We start from the raw sequence: 19927 nt of genomic DNA, 5'->3' as shown, positions 1-19927 counted from the left end.
GCTTCACAAATTGCATGCTCAATAAAAGAGTATATTTTAATTTTCTCATCTTTTCCTTCAGTTTTATTGTAGAAGTGAATTATTGTTACTCAGTAGTTAATGCTTTTGCGAGGTATTTTCATAGTGTGACTATGCATTCGGGTGCTGATGAATTGTTAAATATATTTTTGTGCCATATTGTAATTTTATAATGTTTATGTGAAGCTTGACAGTTTTGGTCACCATTACGTCACTATTACAATGTACCCCATAGATTTTTCTAAAATGAGTTGCAAAACTGAAAAACAACTGGGAAATTATTTCACACACCTGAAATCCATGATGGAATAGATGGTGGCAGGTTTGAGGAGCAATAAAATGGCAGCAGAGTTCTATTACTTACACAGACAGACATGAGATGCTTCAGAGACTTTAGTTTTGTATTGACTTGATACAAAAGCACAGTTTTGCAGATGGTTTAAACTGGTTTCTTTTTTGCTGGCAGAAATGTCTTAATACAGAAGAATGAGTATAGTTTTGCAGTTTTTAAAGCCTTTCGGAGAGTATTCAGTTGTATATCACCTATAAATAAAATGTATAACTCTTAATTATATGTAAGAAACTAACTGTGAAGTTGCATTATGAATTAACATGCTGTGGTGTTCCTTTATATTGTTTTTTTTTTGGACAAGCATGTTGGTGTACTATGCATATTAAGTATCAGTGTAGAAGTGCTGTTTAAGGGCCTTTTTCCACTTACATTACCTAAAATAAAGAAATTTTAGCTTGGTAAATCAGCGTCATAATCCTGTGCTTTAGTAATTCACCTGAAAAACAAATGTACTGCTTTTTGTGATACATTAAAACATTACATATTGCTAATCAGAAAAATAACTGCTGCTTGGTGCATTAATCCCTTTTTAGCTGTTTACTTCTAATTGTGTTCCTAATGGGTTAACACTAAGCGTTCAGATTTAGGTTAGGGGAGCCGTACTCTTATTCCAACCAGGGACACAATTTAGCCCAAACAGTCTGCAGTTGTTAGCCGACTGTCCAGCCCTTGCAGCCTTTACAAGTTTTCATGCAGCCAATTTGGCAGTACAGTTAAAAGAAGATATATTGTATTTGTCATATATACATATACAGGTGTACAGTACAATGAAATTCACATATCCCAGCTTGTTTGGAAGCTGGGGTCAGAGTTGTACGGTGCCCCTGGAGCAGACAGGGTTAAGGGCCTTGCTCAAGGGCCCAACAGTGGCTGCATAGCAGAGCCTGGATTTGAACCGCCAATCTTTAATAGCCCAAAGCTCTACCCACTAAGCTACCCACTGTCTCAAGCTGTTGGAGTAACTGTTTGCAGATTAAAATGGACTACCTTCTTAATGCTAAACTAGTTTTTACAAGACTGATATGTTTCTATTTTTGTTACATGGTCAATTGTGTTTTTTCACATTATTGGGACCTGGGGCACAATAAGACACTTGGTCAAGCAGAACAACCACCAATCACTCCTCAAACATTTGAATGATGAATTTCTAAACTGCCAGCGGGCTTTAAAATGGTTCATGTGACAGGAAGTGAAATAAGTGTCCAAAACAGCACTTTACACCAGCCTTTAAAAAATGGACCATTACACATTACGACTCCGATCAGCTGCCATTCAGACCAAAGAGGTCACAGGATCAAAAATGTTTGGCTGAGCTGTGCAATAAACTTATTGGATTAAATTGTTGTCTGGTCTCTATTTTTTGGTTAGTGATTATTTGATGGGAATACTTAAAATGTTACAATAATGTAAAAATAATGTTATGTGCTTCTAAAATTCAGCTCTTTTTACTGACCTGTTTAATTAAGGGTGTTATTTTATTTCTGAGCTTTTAAAACAGAAAGTGTGGAAAATATGTATGTCAATCTATAGATTACCAAAGTATAAGCCAGATTTGTGTACTAGGTACGGTTTACAGAAATAGAACGTAAACTAGAAGAAGACAATGAGCAGGAAGCAAATTCCAGTGTGAAGCATGTTGTGTACGTGTGTGTTTTTGTGCTTAAGTCTCACAGATGAAGATACCAGCAGCCTGCTGTTAGTGTAGGATTCACTTGAGAAAACATAGAGGTTGTAAATCAGATGCTTTATAACAGAGATGTGATATGAATGAAGACTAGCCAGCAAAGAACTGCAAGGGTCGTGATGGTTCCTCTTATTAGTGGTCAGTGTGATCAAAGATTTTTACTATATGGGCTTAATGTTAGTGTTAAAGAGTGGAGATTAAGCATAGATGAGATCTGTTTTGACTGACTCACTTCTGATTTAGTTTGGAATGTCCAGGCAGAAAATACCTAAAGGTTGGCAGATTGGTATCCTCAGTGACACCTGACTTTACCAGTGCTATGGTAAGGCTGTAATATGATGAAACAGAGTCCTAAAGTAGGTATTTACTGTCAGATTAAAAAAAAAAAAAAATAGGCCAGAGCAAAAGACAGAAAAAAACAACACCTGACCAGGCCTCAACCCAGCAAGCACAACTACTTTATTAATTAGCACTTAAGTAATAAGTACATTTCTATTTCACTGGGGTATGAATGTAAGGCGACCCACAGTTCTAATCCTAATCAGTCAGTATGAGAGAGCTGAGAACACAGCAATTATGTGCAACAAAAGCTTGTTGAGCTGCCAAAATCATAAAAAGGCTACAATAGCTAAAACATTTATAATTTCCACTGTCTGGATAATACTGAAGAAGTATAAAGCAACTACATATGAACATCTGTATATATTTACAAAGAACAAACACCAAACGGCAACTATCCTGTCTATATATGTTCTCAGTGAAATACAAGTCAAATGATTTAGAAATGACCTGCTCATTCTGTTTTCTGTTTTATTTGTTTTTGCAATTCTCATTTTTTGTTTTGTACAGATAAATTCTTACCTTAAATAACTATTAAGATGGTGCAAAGTTTAAATAAACAAAGATTTATTTGCCTTTCTTTTTTGGTGCCCTTCCTATGGCCTGCTGAAGATTTTTTACAGCAACTCCAGAACTGGATGCCCAGTTGTAACACACAGGTTTAAGCATTTTCTGCTTTTAACTCCTGATTTGGCACATAGATTTTTTGATCACTTGTTTGTATGTTATATTAGTAGATGTCTTATTTTGGGCAGCAGGCCTCCCAGAGTGAAGTGGAGAAACTTTTCTCTAGACCATGGTCCCCTCAGGTAAGTCCCTGGGCTTCATTAATGCCAGGGTCTTCACTGTGCACTAAATTATATGGCTTGGCAGGTCTTTGATAGTCAGGCTGGGTACTTGCTTTGGCACGCTGCATACCTTTATAGCCTTTATATAAAGAGCAAACAGTACTGATCTGAGACTGAAGGAATAAAGGATATTGAAACAAAAGACAATGAAATTATGTTTAATTATCCTGGTTTTACTGCACCATCAGTGCATCTCAGGTGAGTCAGAACATTGCTGTTTTTATAGTTATTTGTGTGGAACATATTAATCTTAAATAAATTTGATAGTAGTTTATATATATAAATAGATTTTATACTGTTGAACTGGATTTCAAGAAAACTACTATATAAGCATTTAAAATCTTTGGAGTTTTTTTCAAACAACACAAGGGTGGCAAGCTTTGTTTTACTGCAAGCTTCATTAGAAGATAAATACAATGATTTTAACCTAAATCTCATTTTTCTGCACTGCAAAACACTAATAATCTGTTTATGATATCAAAAACATGTTTATGTCAAAGGGGTTAAGTGAAACATTTATTAAATATTTTATATGAATTCAGCAGTTAAACGTCTTAAGGGTCTAATTCTATATAGTTAATCTGTTTTTTCAGCATGGTGTTGTTCAGATCATGCATTGATAAAACCATATAAACAATATAAATCAAAGTATTATTTAACTGTATTAAAAAGTTTGTATAACTTTGTTTGACAAAATGGATTGACTAAGGTGGTCAGACCAAGGTTTGACCACATTAACAAAATCTGTAAGTGTAAATGGAATAGGTTGATTAATGCAGATGTGTTTATCTGCATACAGACTGTCTGCCAAAAAACAATGGCAAGCAATAAAGGATCATAATCACACACCGGTCATTCCTACAATTCGGTGCCTTTTGTGTCCCCAGTACTGATCGTTGTATTTATTAAGTAAATTTTAAACAATATAATTTCTAAACATCTTACTGAAATAATGAACACTTCAACTTGTACAAGGCAACTAGCATGACTGTTCGTCAGGTAATTCTAATGTCTGTGATTCAGGTACCATCATGAAACTTCCGCACAAGACTCCACTTTAATGATTCCAATATAAAAATTGTCTAATTAGCCTCACTAAAAAGTATTTTTTTTATAGACACACAGCAGTTTAGATTCAATTATTTTAAGTCTTCCTCACCTCGTACACATGGAAATATTCTTACTTTCACTATTAAATATACACTGATCAGCCATAACATTAAAACCCCCTTCTTGTTTCTACACACATTGTTCATTTTCTCAGCTCCCCTTACAATATAGGAGCACTTTGTAGTTCTACAATTACTGACTGCTGTCCATCTGTTTCTCTGCATGCTGTTATCCCCCTTTCACTCTGTTCTTTAATGGTCAGGACCCCCACAGGACCACTATAGAGCAGGTATTATTTAGGTGGTGGATGATTCTCAGCAGTGCAGTGACCACTGATGGTCTGGAAGATGACCGACTCAAACAGCAGCAATAGATGAGCGATCGTCTCTGACTTTACATCTACAAGGTGAACCAACTAGGTAAAAGTGTCTAATAGAGTGGACAGTGAGTGGAACTTCATCAGCGCTGCTGTGTCTGATTCACTCATACCAGCACAACACACACTAACACACCACCACCATGTCAGGGTCACTGCAGTGCTGAGAATGATCCACCACCTAAATAATACCTGCTCTGTAGTGGTCCTGTAGGGGTCCTGACCATTGAAGAACAGGGTGAAAGGGGGCTAAAACAGTATGTAAAGAAACAGATGGACTACAGTCAGTAATTGTAAAACTTCAAAGTGCTTCTATATGGTAAGTGGAGCTGATAAAATGGACAGTGAGTGTAGAAACAAGGAGGTGGTTTTAATGTTATGGCTGATCGGTGTAGCTGTGAGCTCTACTGTTGATTTTTTTTATTCAAACTCAAGTGTTTGTAATTTTCAACCACATTTACTATTGGCCCAGTAGTGTTATACAGCTGGATTTATAAGGAAAAATTAGTGACATGTTTCTGATATGATGTGTCTAAATAAATCACCATGCTGAATAATGTTTACATGCAGTTAATGCCTGATATTTGTGTCTGTTTGTCTAGATCAGACTGGTGGACATGAATACGCTTGATCTAGTTCTTGATTTTGACATGAGGAAGACGATGTGTCTCAAATCTCTCGCAGGATCTCTAGACAGATGCCATTTCACATGGGGACTGTCCACAGTAAGACATCTAACATACTGGTCCTGACATTTTGTCATATTAGCCACTTTTCTACAGTGACACATACCTGCTTTCTCGTTGTGTTTAGCCTGAGACTCGGTGTTGCAGCTCAGTTCGTGTTTCTGGAAACTCTGTTTCTGTGCAGTGGGTGACATGTGGAGAAAATTCGGTAAGCTCCAGCAGTGAGGAGATATTTCTGTGGTAGGAGACATGACAGGACGAAGCTTCGTCAGCGGTTGGCTGCCACGATCGAATGAGTGTCTGAAATGGAAGTGTGAATAAAACAAGCAGCTGCCAAATTCACCACCCTGCTGCAAATATTTCTGTCATGTTGCTTTAATTCTTGATATTTTATGTATTATGGATCATTTACTACATTCATAAGAATTTTGTTTAGTGGTATTTAAACTGTGGCAGGAACCACACATGGGTGTTTGATTTTAGATTTTGTCTTTAACTGATTTAACAATCTGCTCATTTAATAATATTACAGTAGCTACAGTAGTTTCTTAGATACAGATAAACTCATAAAGTCACTTGTAAGGGGCCTGTATTTTATTGTAGTCTTTCAGATTGCTTTTCTATGGCTAAATGAAGCCTCTTATGTATTTCTAAACAAATGAAAAATTACCAAAAAATCTGTAATGTAACCTAATAATAATATGTAGAAGGATTGAGAATAAAATGTAACCTTTCTGTGCCCAAGTAACAGCCTCCTTTGACTGCATCCATAAGCACAAGCATTGGTGCACAAATACAAACAACCCAATCACTCTGCTTTGGGATAAAACAGATATTACTGAGCAGCACGAAACAACACTGCAGAGTATTTGAACCCACCGACCTGAGCATCCACATAAACACAATCAGCGAGAGGTCAGACAGGGTCTTTTTCAGCAGATTCACAATCTGGAATTGGAAAATACTAGAATTATATAATGTGAATAAAGGGGGTAAAATCCAGAAAATTATAGAACACCAAAATAAAATACAGATAAAATAAATTTATAAAATGTGTAATGGTCCACATCTGGCACATCTGTTCCACAGTATTTCACTGTACTCAGATAAGTATGGAAATCCTGTCTAGGTGACTTTGTTATAGCTGAATAACATCAATGATGTATTAAAAAAGCAATATTCATATAAGGTGATAACACGACCACAGAATCTTCACACTGATGGGTCTAATATTAGATTTAGCTCTTTATATCGTTGACTAAATTTATAAAACAAAGGGTCTTTAAAGAAAGCATGAATTAACCAGAGATGCACTGACACATTTTCTGTTTTTATGTTTTCTGTGCTGACTGAACATATGCTGTAGATCAACTAGATCAAATTTAAGCAGAAAAATGCTTAATTAACACATTAACTTTTTTTCCGTGGTTTGATGAAATAAAATCAAAATAGCTTTGTTACCCTTTGAAGATGTTTCAGTGACAATTCTTTAGCACTTTCAGAGCATAGATGGTGGCATAGTGATCGTGAACCAACTTTAATGTGACTGCTTATATTTCATGCTTTTTCAAAACAGGTAAGATGGGTAAAACCTGTCAGAAAATAATCTGCTGGTGTTTATTTAGCTAAACTAGCTTACCAGTTCATTCGCGTGATTAGGTATCTAGAAGACAAATAACTATTAAACAAAGGTGATACAGGTGGTGTGAATAAAAACTATGATTTATAAAATATGTTGTATTTTACTCAGATTTTCCTCTTTACCTCACTGTACTTACTGTATCCTTTGTACTTTAAAATCGCTTCACTGTATTAAAACCAGGATAAAATTAGATGATCACATGCTAACACAGACAAATGAAAGAAATCAAAACAGACACGGCTTACTGCAGAAGTTACACATTTATATTGTTTAGTTTAAATGCAACAGACACTTACTTCCCCAGGTATCTTGTCTAAACCACTCCTGACTTTAACAACCGTCATTAGTAATGTGCACTCAGAACACTCGGAACACTGCGCAGCCCCTAAATACACAGGTAAACCATTCTTATAGAAATGAATCAGCTAAACAAGTAAGGATCATGTGGAGCCACAGAAGCTACAATAAATGCTGTAGGCTGACACAGACCTCGCTCTGTCAGTGTGTGTATCCACCAGATAAAAACCATTTAGAGCAATATAAAGTGCTTTAAAAATACAGAAATCAGTCTTCATCATTAACTTTTCCACATAAATACAGTAAAACTAAGCTCATGCTGTTTTCTTCATTCTTTAAAAAAAAATTTTTTTAATGCATTTTTCCTCCTAATTTAACGCATCCAATTCATCTTCCGCTGCTGACAGACTCCAGATTTGCATCCAAGGAGAGCACGCCGCTGCCCACGCCTTCTTTACACGTGTACAGCCCTCCTCTTCTCATCCGTGCTTCCTGCACGGGCGTCTCTTCTGCCAATCAGGGTCCTTACACAGCGTATGAAGACCCACACATAGACCGGCCCCCACCCTGCAGAGACGGTGGCCAATTAGTACCTACTGCAGGCACTGCCAATTATGCCTGCCAGATGGCGCCCAGCCGACCGGTGGCAACACCGAGCCTCGAACCCGGAGTTCAGAAACTCGGTGCTGGTGCGTCAGCGGAATATCCCGCTGCGCCACCTGGGCACCTACACATGCTGTTTTTAATTTGCAAAGAAAATGAAATGAAAAGATCTGATCTGGTCTGACTTGTACGTTTTTTTAATGAGTACTGAAGGATGCTGTGGAGAAGTTGTGTACAAAAAACTTGATCATCACAAAACCAATAAAAGCTGTTAAAGTCAGGAAGAGTCGCATTATGTACAGGTATCATTGTAACCAACAGACAGAACACATCCAATTTCAGACACGGCGAGGCTAAAAAGCCCTTCACATGTGTAATGGGTTCAACTGAATGTGAAACATAACAGTACTAACTTGACCAACAGAACACCTTTTTTTGATAATATTTATCAAGCTGTATAATATTAAAACATACGGTCTTTAACCCTCTAGGGATGTGAAAAAGTCCAACTCAACTTAGCTTAAACATTGCAACAAACTGGTTTTGTGTTTTGGGGTAAATTCCTTTTGCACGTTTAATAAGGGTGAGACCTCCGAGCCGTTTCTGAGAGCGGATCAACCAAACCACTCAGACAAAACACACACAAATACACATCTCTTCATTAATCCTGCTGTCTATTCACGTTTAACTTATACAGTCAAGGGTTCAAAAACTAAAAACTTTAAAATAAGAATATATTTCAGGTATTAAATAATTTCATATAAAAAAGGTAAAAGTGCCCTCCCCACCCCAAAATTCCAAATACATATTTTATTATACACATATTATTCCCCTTAGCTCACGAAGGAGTCCATGCAGTACCTAGTCATAATAATAATGGCAGAGTTTCTTTATGTATAACTGCTTACATGTAACTGCAAAGCGGCACAAACACGCAGAGAAGCTTTTACTGTAGGAGATTTGGCTTGCTTTTTTATACTCTGGTAATAACTTGGGCTAAAATAATGGATAGTATTCTTTATGCATTCATTCATTCATTTTCTTGTTATGGCCTGTAAAATTTGTACTGGAGAAAAGCAGACAGTCCGCATACAGCTTCCAGCGCATTCCTTATCTACCAGTCGCTGGTCAGTTTGGTGTTTTGGTCCCTTTTAGGCGGTGCCGGTGGTGGCCCCCGTCGAAGTGTTGCATAGCCTGAGATATTGGCACCTGTGTAGCCTCCCTTGTTCTGCTGGCCCAGCAGCAGCTCTGGGGGAGGCGGCGGGAGTGCCATGTCGTCCATAGTGACCACTGGCTCCAGTTTGGCCGAGATGCGTGACGAAGGCAGGGAGGCGTGTCTAGACATAGACTTTCTCTTTAAAGTTCTGTTAAGGTCCTCGAGGAAATTGGGCTGCATGGAGAGGTTGGCCTTAGGGGAGGTGGGGGGTATCTGAGAGTTAAAAGGGGTAAGAGGGACCTGTTGCGGTGGTGGTGAAAGCGCCAAGGGCTCTGGTGTTCCGCTGCTTCGACGATGCATAGTCGGAGGAGCCGTTTTCTTCAGGGAGCTTTGCTTCCACGTCGTGATGTTGGAGGGAAGCTGCGGCTGAGGGTTCACCACAGCAACTTTGGGAGCTCCGGTGTGCATCTCCATGGGTGGAGGAGGAGGCAGGAGTTCCGAGTCAGGTGGAGGTGGTGGAAAGTCACACTCGAAAGGAGGAGAGGGGAAGTCAGAGTTGGGTTGGCCATGGCTTGGTTTCCCCTGTAGAGCCAGTGGCAGGTTTGCCAGGTTGATCTTCCCAGGTTTTGTAGATGCTCGTAAGACTGTAGAAGAGTCCTTGGATGGTGAGCCTGTTGTAGAGGAAGGAGTGGAGACGGAGCTGGAAGTAGGCTGGCCAGGCTGAGCAAACATGCTCACCAGATCCTCCACCTTTTTTGACTCCTGGTACTCTATAGAGGAGTTGGACTTTATGCTGGAGTTTCGCTGGGGGGTCGGTGGAGGCTTCTTTCCTGCTGAACCGGCTGAAAGGTTGGATGATGTGGAAGGCGATTTCTTCAGTGGTGACCCCACCTTGGAAGAGGGGGGACTTGTCTCTTGAAGAAGGGGTGGTGGTGGAGGAAAGCCCAGACTACTCTCAGGAGGAGGAGGCGGAAACTCTGGAGACTGGGGCTGAAACTGCCCTCCTGGCTGCCACTTGGGTTTGGTTTTTACCACTGGAGGGGACACCGGGCTTTTAGAGCCATCTTGTGTTCCTGGAAACTGGTTTGCCATCTGTTTGACCAGGGATGGTGTTGGTGATGTGGCGGTGGATAAAGGAAGTGCCTTGGAGGAGAAACTGTGTTGTTTTGGGAGGGTTGCTGGGGGCTGGTTGGGACTATGGCTACCGGAGAAACTCTGCTGCTTCTTCATAGAGGTTGGAGTAGGAGACAAAGGAGGAGCTGCAGGGGACACTGGGGAAAGGCAGTGTCCAGTTGGTTTGGGGGCTGTCTGGGGTGGAAATCCAACAGTAAAAGTTTTGGGTGGGGCAGGAGGTGGAGGATTCTGTTGAAAAGGTGGAAGAGAAAAGCATTCAGGAGGAGGCGGAGGTGGGGGATGCTCATCATCTTGGTTAAGTGTAGAAAAGTCATAACTCATGTGAGGAAACTTCTTAGCTAAGAATTCTTGCAGGCCGTTGGTACTGAGAGGCGGGGGGTACTTAAACTGCTCCGGAGGTGGCGGAGCAGGCAAGACACCGTTGCTCTGTATGTGATATAAGGGAGGAGGAGGAGGAGGAAGGTGCTCTTCCTCTGGAGGTGGCAGAGGAATAAACTCTGTCTGAGGGCTTGGAGGGCCTAACTTGAGCACTGCCATGGCAGATCCTGGCATGGGCATTGATTGAGGAGGTGGAGGGGGAGGTGGAGGTGGGCCGCCGGATGCCGCTGCTATGTTGTTCATTGATGGTTTTGCACACTGAGGCGGAGGGGTTGGAGGCACAGGTTGCTGCTGCTGCTGTTGCATGGCTGCCAATAGAGGGGTCTGTCTGAAGTGACTGGGAGCCTGGGAGATGTTGTGCATCCTGGCGATGGTGCTGTACTTGTTAAACTTGCTGGGTGCAGAGCTGGTGGAGTTGGGCAGGGGTGGAGGAGGTGGAGGAGTAGGTGGTGAAGGTGAGGAAGGAGAGGACTGGGGTGATGAGCTGGGGTAGCCTGCATGAGGTAGGACAGATTGAGGCATTTGGGGAAGCTGGAGAGGGTAAGAAGCTCTAGAAGGCAGCGTGGGTGGAGGCGGGTCCATCCTCATCTGTAGAAAAGAAAGAACATAGAAGATTGGAATGTGTTTAGTGTTGCAGTGTTGGACATCTACTGATAATGTCCAGCACTACTGAGTACCATGTACATACAGATGTTAACAGACAGGTTGAGAAGAAGGTGGTGTGAACAGGCCTGGTTTTTGCTGGACCAGCTTTGACACTTGGGGTGAAACAAATGTAAGATATGATATGATTTGTCGTTTTTACACCACAACACTGAGCCTGACACAGTTTAGATGTTTTTGTATGATCACAGTAACCTCATATAGAACTACCACAGTGTCATAGCACATCTTTGAGCACTGTAGGATGATTAAAAAACAAAACCCTCCCTTGACATCGGAATTAATCTTAAAATAATGTAAGTATACATTTACTTTTTCAGCATTTAGCAGACACTTTTATCCAAAGCGACTTACAGTTATGACTGAACACAATTTTGAGCAATTGAGGGTTAAGGGCCTTGCTCAGGGGCCCAACAGTGGCGGTGGTGGGGCATGAACCGGCAACCTTCTGATTACTGGTCCAGTACCTTAACCACTGAGCTATCACTGCCCTCAGTATCCGAATTCATCCTGCATTTTTGTGTATTTTTTTCTCCACACAGAAAGGACCTGGATTGCTCTACCTAGGAATCGAATCCAGGACCTGTGCTACCCACCGAGTCATTGTGCTTCCCTACTAATTGGTTCTAATATGTTCACACACAAAGCAATGAAAAGCTTTTCAAACCAAGAAGCTGGAAGTTCGTGTCTCAAACCACCCCCTACCATAAAGTCCTACAAAAGCACACTACTGGATTAATTACACTGTGTGGTATTTAAGTTTATTAGGATTTGAACGTCATGTTTTACACACTTTTGGTTACATTCATGACAGAAACGGTAGTCACTCATTATACAAGAATTATCAGTTTACAAGGTTATATCGAACACAGTCATTGACAATTTAGTATCTCCAGTTCACCTCACTTGCACGTCTTTGGACTGTGGGAGGCAACCGGAGCACCGGCGGACACGGGGAGAACATGCAAACTCCACACACAAAGGATCCGGACCACACCACCTGGGGATCGAACCCAGGAGCATCATGCTGTGAGGCGACAGTGCTACCCACTTAGCCACCGTGCCTGTGGTATTTAAGAGAGAGAGCAGCTTAATTGTTTGGGTTTTTTTCATACTGGTACAATAACATGCGCTCTGTTTTTCTTACTCTCTCATTGGCTGTTTCTGGACTTGCAGCTGGTCGATGGGTAGTGCCGAATTTCAAACATGGTCAAAACAATCAGAGCTCCAATGACTGATTTGTGACTGATGAAATAGAGTTGTTGAGCAGATCTTACCACACACGTACTGGAAATAAAGTAGTGCACTAGGCTTCAGTAAGCAAAAATGTCTCTTTAGGGGCGCCCAATGGTGCGGCGGGATATTCCGCTAGCCCACCAGTGCTGAGATTCTGAACTACCGAGTTCGGACCTCAGCTCTGCTACCGGTCGGCTGGGCATAATTGGCAGTGCCTGAAGCAGACAAAATTGGCCATTTAAAGTCTGCTGAGTGGGTAAAAGACCGGACAAATGTGGACCTTGGTTAGTAGCTCGAGGCGCCTGTACAGGAAGTGGAGGAGCGCGGGGATCAGTGTGTGGCTCTCCGCGCTCGAATACTGGCCTCATGCGTGAATTCACCAAACATGTGGGCGAATAAGAAGGGGTTGGTGTACTGTGCACACATCAGAGGGAGCGTGAGGCAGGCGAATATACCCTCCTCGGACACAACCGGACTCTCCAGCAGTAAAAGACGAATTGACTACGCTAAATTGTGTAAATAATTAGTTAATACAGTAAATACAGTAAAACAGACTTGATCATTTTACCTCTCTGAAGCACAATCCCATTCTCACAAACACACACCGTACTTTGTTAATACACACAGTGCACTCAAGCTACACGCTGTGTTAATCCTGCTACATTAAACTAGTGCTTTGCAGAAATCCATTAATTAGTTCATTAAAGCCATGGACAATAAAACTCTCACTCCACCCTGCATTTATGCTGCATTCACCAAAACACAGAAGGAGTGGAAACATCTACAGAGAACAGACTGGTTAGTGCCTCTAAAGTTAGGACACGGGGAACTTCACTACGAGGGATTCACACCCCTAACCTCAGTTCCCACCAGTACACAGGGGAAGGAGCTTGCGAGACTTGACTTTTGCACCCTAAGAGAGGAGAGGAGAGGAGAGGAGAAAATCAGCACAGCTCCTCACAGTGAACTGGCCTGTCTGCACTCACGGTCTTAGAATCACACACAAGGACAAGTTCAGTGGATATAAAAACTCTACACATGCCTGGTTAAATACCATGTTTCTGCGATGTACAAAAAAGCAAACCAATATACTAAGAGAGCCCCATTGGGGATTTGAACCCTTGATCCCTGCATTCATGGGATAACATAATTTTTCATTGCACCACCTGAGCGCCCAGCGAGTTAAATATTAAACTTTATTAACAGAAATAAACACCAATATTATACAGCAGTGGTCCCCAACCACCGGGTCGCGGACCGGTACCGGTCCGTGGGTCATTTATTGCCGGGCCGCACAGAAAGAATAAATAATTAGAGATCGCTACAAGAGCAATTCAATTTCCAAAACTCTTCGAGTGTTATTGTCTCCAATCACCACTAGGTGGGAGCAGCGTCTCCTTGCATTGAGAAAAGCTCAGGATTCACACTGATTTTCCATTCTATAGTTATTCTATTTTAAATCCTACCGCCCCCGCCGGTCCGTGAAATTAAGGTTGGGGACCGCTGCTATAGAACATCTGCAATTACACTATACTAGTTCTGCAAACGTACAGTCGCATAGTTTACTTTAATCATCAAGTAACAAGCATGATTTAATCAATTTAGCTGGATTAAACCAGTCGTTTAGGAGCTCATGATTGGATTCAGATCATTTTTTTATGCATACTAATGCATCTTCATATTCTATCTTCACGTTTTTTAACCTTTTAATGGTCAGCTTAACCATTTAGTTGAGCTTACTTTGAGTCTAAATACTTGGATTAAAAAAGCTGTATTTAAATAATATTGATTGGGCCGTATCTACTCCTTGGTTGATGTGTTAAACTCAAACAATATTGGTAGATGGTTTTAAGAAAACAGCCTTTCTAACCTCTATGTCAACTTGAAGCTGCAGCTGAAAAATCATCCATGAAAGTTGGATCATTTTTGTTATCTCAACTGTTTGGTAGAGGCTCATTAAAAGTACTGTAGTAAAAATATTAATTGTTTGTTGTTGGTTTAGTCCCAAGAAACTAAGAAATGCAAAAAACCCTTTTGAACATTATTTTTTTGGTGACACCATTAAAGGGTTAATAGAAAATGTCAAAATTTTAATGTTCAGGGTTTTGACAGTGCCGGTGATGGGATGATGGTTAAAAACTAGCGGTATGATTGATGGTGATGATCTGGTTATATGTGGTTAAATGTGCTAGTGGTGATGTGTTTTAGGGCACCTTGGTATCATCAGCCTGGTTTCCTCTTTTCCAGGCCTCAGAAAAGATGGAGCTGACCACACTCTGAGAGCGTACGTGACCAGAGGACGTCGTCTCCGACACCCCACTGTCCGAATGGTTGGACTGGGATTCTGTAAACGAGAGGTGAACCAGAATAAATAATAAGTGGAGTACAGAAACAACAAACAAAGAAAAAGATTCCTGAATGGCCTGTTATCAGAAGATTATCTGTTTGATTCCCTAGAATGTCTTTGCCAAATGGTTCTTGTAAGTTAACACCCTATTGTTAGTTAACACCCTATGGTCTATGTCTATGGTCCTGTTTACATCTGGCTTAAAAGATTTCACAAGTAGTCCAATCATAAGTGGTCAGCTCTAATTATAATTGCAAATTTGACTAATTAAACCACATTGGAAGGTGGTCTGGGACGACCACACATAAGTAGTGAGAACATTAAAATAAAATAACACTTTATTGATCCCCGAAGGGTAATTACAGAGAGTATTAGGACCACAAAGTCCACAGTTTTTGACAGCATTCCTACAGATCACACGTTGCTTTTGTATTTGATGCTTGGTATGGTTCAGCTTCATCTACAGGTTTTCAATTTGTAATACATTATAAAGTAAATCTAAAGCATGCACTAACAGACATTTGGGGGTTTTCCTCCATTATGTTTCTGCTTGTTTCACATTTTTAGGCCAATTTAGACAGTTTGATTGTAAATCTCTTTACTTTGAGGTTTATTGTGTAGGAAATCTTTGCAGAATAGCAGATTAAATGTTAAACCTTGTTATGATTCCTATTATTGTTCATTTAAGTGATGAATTGCAAATTTAACTAGTGCATCTTTGCTCTGCTCACCACTGATCTATTATTGGTCTAAGCAGCACACGTGCAAAATCACAAAAACTTGTGTTTAATTCCATCCCTGGTCCATATGAATTAGAGATCATCCTGTTTTCTCAGAGAATCAATATAATTACTATAACATCTGTGATTTATCCACTGATCACAGCATTATGTTCGTTGACAGTAAAAGACAGTAAAAGTTGCAAAATAAAGTAAAATGACACATTAAGCCAATCACATTATTTCTTCTTGTTTTAGGGAGCAGTTTACATTTACACACAGCACAGTCAGAACCTGAACTAAAACCCCAGACCCCTGCTTTCATGCAGACCAGAAAATCAGAATCAAAAACTGCTCCTACAAACATACAAGCTGTGAACTTTCTCTCACCTGGCAGACTGGACGAGCTGGAGCCAGACTTGATGCTGGAACTAGACAGAGATGACCAGTCGTGAGCTGCCTCTGTGCGCTTCATGGCCTCCTGATAGTTCAGGTACAGCTGCTTCCCATACTGTACAAAAAAGATCCTGTTAAAAAAGCTTGAAATGTCTACAGTCTAAACTCTCATCCACAAACGAGCAGGTACCTTGGCAATACGAATTCCATTGACCCACAGCTGAAGAGTTCGGACATCTTCACAACACAGGTACTTGATATACTGAGATTTCTTTTGAATCTGAGGGTGCTGCAAAAGAAAATCACAATACATGGAACATTTAGTAATGCTAATATATGTATTTTAATTTTGCATTGCTGCTGGAATAAATCAGATTTATTGGGAGCAGATGAAATACTAATGAACAAGATGAAGTCCTGCAAAAAAAGGACTAAAAATAGAGGACTTTTAAGAGTCTACTTACTAAAGCTGTTTCAAATTTATTTTTTTCAGAATTCCTCTAGATGGCAGTAAAAACCAAATTGACTAAAAACTATGTTTACATGAAGGTGTAATCTATTTGGGAATCAAACCCAGGAATTCTCTCAGTGAGGCGACAGTGCTACCCACCGAGCCACCGTGTCACCCACATTATTTAATTTATTTTTGGGGAAAGAAAACCAAAACCATACAGGCCACACAGCCTGTACAGGGCAGCATACAGCTGCATGTGGATTTTAAGCAACAAGCCGAGTAAAACTGCACTACATTATAGAGTAACAGCAGGGTATTTCAGTTGTGTTTGATAAGCCTGTGTGGATTCAAATACAGGATGTGAATATCATCTCTGCACCAAACAACCATTAAGTGAAAGAAGAAATAAAGACACATCTGTGCAGTAACAGTTTTTTGTACCTTGAGGACCATGCAGTAGTCAGTGGGAGCTTTGTACTTGCTGCGGTAATTTCGTCCTAAATACACGTTCACATGATCCAGCTGGAGAAAGCACACCAGGTCTCTAGACGTCTGCACCACATAAGAAGAGAATAGTACAGTAAATAAAGCACAAAATGCAAAATATGACACAAGTAACTCTGTATGATTTTTATTTACACACATTTTTGTACAGCATACATCAGTGATTCTAAACTGCCAGATCAGCACAGAATGGTTCACAGACCACTGTTTTACTGTGAAAAACATCTGGAAAACACACTTACACCCAGCCAAGCAGCATTAATGGTACCACAAAGAATGACACAAATACTTTAATTTTCTTATGTTTTTTTTGTTTTGGTTGCTTTCCAGTATTTAGGAGTCACCACAGTGGAGCTGGTCCACATAACAGACTTGGCACAGTTTTTATGCCGGATGCCCTCGCTAACACAACCCTCATAATATTATATATTTTCTTCAGACCAGCACTGAGATCTAAGAGCACCTCCATTTGTCCCTAAATAAACATTAAAATATTTTTGTACACTGATGATTCTGTTTGTTATAAGTAACTTTATATACGACAGGCTGCATTTACCACTGTATTTCTTTTTATGTTTGGTGCTGTTACTGCACTCATCATTTGCACCTTTAAATGAAAAAGGTTAGGAAGTGCTTTTGAGTCACAACATAATAATAAAGGGAAACCACTGATCCTAAGTAAAGATAAAAAAACATTGGTTTAGATTACAGGACCCTAATGCACATGGCTAAAGCTCTGAACCAGAACTGGGGCAATCAGATAGTTTATTAGAGCAGAATTAACACAGTAAATTAAATGAGTGTATAGCAGCCCATGCTTTTGCAGGGCACATGGGCATCTGTCGTTCAGTTTAAAGCAAAGCCATTTCATCATGTCTCTGCTCCAATCTCAATAACACTATTACAAATGAAATTATTTATATTCCTTTGACCTTTTTCGTCCACTAGGGGAGCCACTGCACCCTCCCTGCTGTTACAATCGTTATAAAGGTAAAGGTGATTAAACGCTGTATTCCCACAGTTTTGGTTATAGAAAACGTGTTTAGTTTATGGGACCAGGAAAGAAAGAAGCTGTGTCAGAGACTTGGCATCTGAAAAAAGTAAAAGTGCCCCTAAAGTAACTAGAAATCAGATAGTAACACATTCGGACAGGACAACCGATCATGTTTGTATTTAGATGCCTGGCCGGCTGATAGTACCCCTGGGGATCCAAACCCTGGACCCCAGCGGTAGAAGGCTAGCGTAATATACCGCTGCAAGACTTGAGGGCCTGGACAGAGAAGTTTGTGTTCCAATAATGATTGGTAGACAGACCGACAGACGGACAGACAGACAGACAGACAGATACTTTTTTAGATATTTATCCCGAGGGAAATTAATGTGGTTTTTATGTGTTTCTTAACTGTATCAACTATCAACTGTGTAAACTTCAAGAAAAGCAGTTGTAGCCTAGTGGTTAAGGTGCTGAACTAGTAATTAAAAAGGTCGCTGGTTCAAGTCCCACCACTACAGGTTTCTACTGTTGGGCCCTTGAGCAAGGTCCTTAACCCTCACTTGCTTAGACTGTATACTGTCATAGTACTGTAAGTCGCTTTGGATAAAAGCGTCTGCTAAATGCCGAAAATGTAAATGTAATGTAAAGTAACTAGAAGGATTTAACTAGGCAGGATTGACTAATTATTGGGCAAAAATAGTTTATCATTTAAAAGTAGTAATGTGGAGAAGCTTTGGAAGAATATTGTCAATTTTCACATCACACTGGCTTTTGTAGATATTTGGTAGTATCTGTTTCAAAGTAAAATAAAATCTTATTTGATTATTTGGAGCATTTATGTTACTTTTTAACCAATCATGTGTGTTGCATAATAATACATAATGGAATTGGACACAATAATATAATCCTTTGTACATAATATATTTACTGTAAATATGTTTGCCTAAATTATGTCAGCAATAAGGGGATTGACAAATAAGCATCTTTATCAATTGACTCCTTGATTTTAAAAAATTTAATAACCATTTGAATTTGGACATCAAACATATATTACTAAGCTTTTGCCCCACACATTAAACATTAAAGCTTTATTGCTAGAAGAATCATTACTAGACATTTACTGTTTCAAGTTATTCCGCTAGCACACCAGCGCTGAGATTCTGAACTCCTCGGTTTGAAACTCGGTGTTGCCACCGGTCGGCTGGGCGCCATCTAGCGGGCATAATTGGCGGTGCCTGCAGGGAGGGATGTCCGGAATATGTGGGCGGGGCCTTCAAACGCTGTGTAAGGACCCTGATTGGCGGATAGAGGCGCCTGTGCAGAATGCATGGGTGGAAAAGGGTTCCATTAAGGGTTGCACACGGGTCGGAGAAGGCGTGAGCAGCAATATACCCCCCTCAACTGCAAAAAGCACTCTGAAAACAGAAAATATCACTCCCTTTGCCCCTAGTTTGACTGGAATCAATAATTGGCTGCATAGGAATAATTGACACCATTAATATATCCGTCAGTAAGTGAAGTCTTTGTGCACGAGTGTGTGCTGTATGTATGGGTGTGTGGACGGGACAAAGAAGATATAGTATTTAATAAGTTATATATAATGAACAAGAACAGGAAATGCTGAGTAAGAACTAACCTTGGCTTTTCCCTTCGGCACATAGTATATTCCGGAGGCTCGTAAAAGGAAATATCGCTTCTTCCACGACTTCTTACCGTCCTCTTTGAGCCAGAGGACACCTTCCATCTCAGGTACACTGATCGAGCTTCCACAAAAACACTCCTGCAAATGAACAGAAAATGTCATGATGCAGACCAGATTTCAAACATTTACCATCCCATAAATTCAACATGTCCACAGGAGTGTGTAAGGAATTACAAGTTTTCTTTTACCTCTAACAAAGCGTCTTTATTCCTGTCACTCATTTCACATGTCTCCTTCCGCCCCAACAAATAGTTCTAAAAAAAAGTGAGCAAAAAAGATTATCATCAAA

At 40.2% G+C, this 19927-nt stretch overlaps 1 protein-coding gene across 2 annotated transcripts in view; it reads right to left on the bottom strand.

Annotated features, from left to right (window-relative positions):
• Positions 1-7296: 7296 nt before the first annotated feature.
• raph1a (Ras association (RalGDS/AF-6) and pleckstrin homology domains 1a) overlaps positions 7297-19927 on the bottom strand; it is a 98945-nt gene continuing 86314 nt past the window's right edge. For both annotated transcript variants that reach the window (XM_063005630.1, XM_063005631.1), the window contains 7 exons: positions 19827-19892; positions 19573-19716; positions 16880-16990; positions 16175-16273; positions 15979-16099; positions 14736-14866; positions 7297-11211 (listed from right to left, as the gene is read on the bottom strand). In XM_063005630.1, the coding sequence (XP_062861700.1) occupies positions 9070-11211; positions 14736-14866; positions 15979-16099; positions 16175-16273; positions 16880-16990; positions 19573-19716; positions 19827-19892 (2814 nt within the window). In that variant the 3' untranslated portion in view covers positions 7297-9069. The remainder of the gene's footprint in view (positions 11212-14735; positions 14867-15978; positions 16100-16174; positions 16274-16879; positions 16991-19572; positions 19717-19826; positions 19893-19927) is intronic.

Source organism: Trichomycterus rosablanca, chromosome 12 (assembly GCF_030014385.1).
Source record: "Trichomycterus rosablanca isolate fTriRos1 chromosome 12, fTriRos1.hap1, whole genome shotgun sequence".
NCBI classification, from domain to species: domain Eukaryota; kingdom Metazoa; phylum Chordata; class Actinopteri; order Siluriformes; family Trichomycteridae; genus Trichomycterus; species Trichomycterus rosablanca.
The sequence above is the reverse complement of the archived record's forward strand: the minus strand, read 5'-3'. Positions and strand labels throughout refer to the sequence as shown.